This window comes from Penaeus monodon, chromosome 31 (assembly GCF_015228065.2).
Source record: "Penaeus monodon isolate SGIC_2016 chromosome 31, NSTDA_Pmon_1, whole genome shotgun sequence".
Classification (NCBI taxonomy): Eukaryota; Metazoa; Arthropoda; class Malacostraca; order Decapoda; family Penaeidae; genus Penaeus; species Penaeus monodon.
This window is the reverse complement of record NC_051416.1, coordinates 36,977,457-36,978,013: the sequence shown is the minus strand read 5'-3', so window position 1 is coordinate 36,978,013 and position 557 is coordinate 36,977,457. Positions and strand designations below refer to the sequence as shown.

The following is a 557-nucleotide window of genomic DNA, read 5'->3' as shown; positions in this document are numbered from 1 at the left end:
CACACACACCTGCAAATCTGTGGGTTTACTCGGAGAAAGCAAGAGACATATAGTGATTGCCCAAGGTCCCTACATATACTGATGTGTGTTGCAGGTGCAACACTGAGCACAGCCTTGACGCTGCCCCTGTGCGGCGTGATCATAGCGGTTCACGGGTGGGCAGCAGCCTTCTATGTGACGGGTGCGCTGTCCCTCGTCTGGTGTGCCTTCTGGTTCACCTTCATGCACGACTCGCCCAGGCAGCATCCCAGGTAAAGAGGTATTTATACCAAGGAAAGAATTGCTTAGAGTTTATTTAGGATTTTGATAGTTATTCTGTTAACAGCACTGTTTTATCACTAAAGATCTTGTTACGAACTTTTGTTACAGAACATTACTTTCGGCTGTTTAGCAGTTAATATAACAGCCATATTGCTTAGTAAAGTTATCAGTAATTAGTATTATAGGTTAATATCTTTACCAATGCCACTGAAGATTCATGGCAGGGTGTAATATCTTCCTTGAACACATATGGCGTGAAATCCAGGACAGTTATACCTCACACACACACACACATT

The 557-nt window shown here is 43.6% G+C and overlaps 1 protein-coding gene across 1 annotated transcript in view; it reads left to right on the top strand.

Annotated features, from left to right (window-relative positions):
- Window positions 1-557, top strand: part of LOC119593199 (putative inorganic phosphate cotransporter) — a gene marked incomplete at its 5' end in the record, with an annotated part of 14,183 nt that continues 13,626 nt past the window's right edge. Inside the window, 1 exon segment of the mRNA XM_037942180.1 lies at window positions 1-251. Within this exon segment, the coding sequence (XP_037798108.1) occupies window positions 1-251 (251 nt within the window).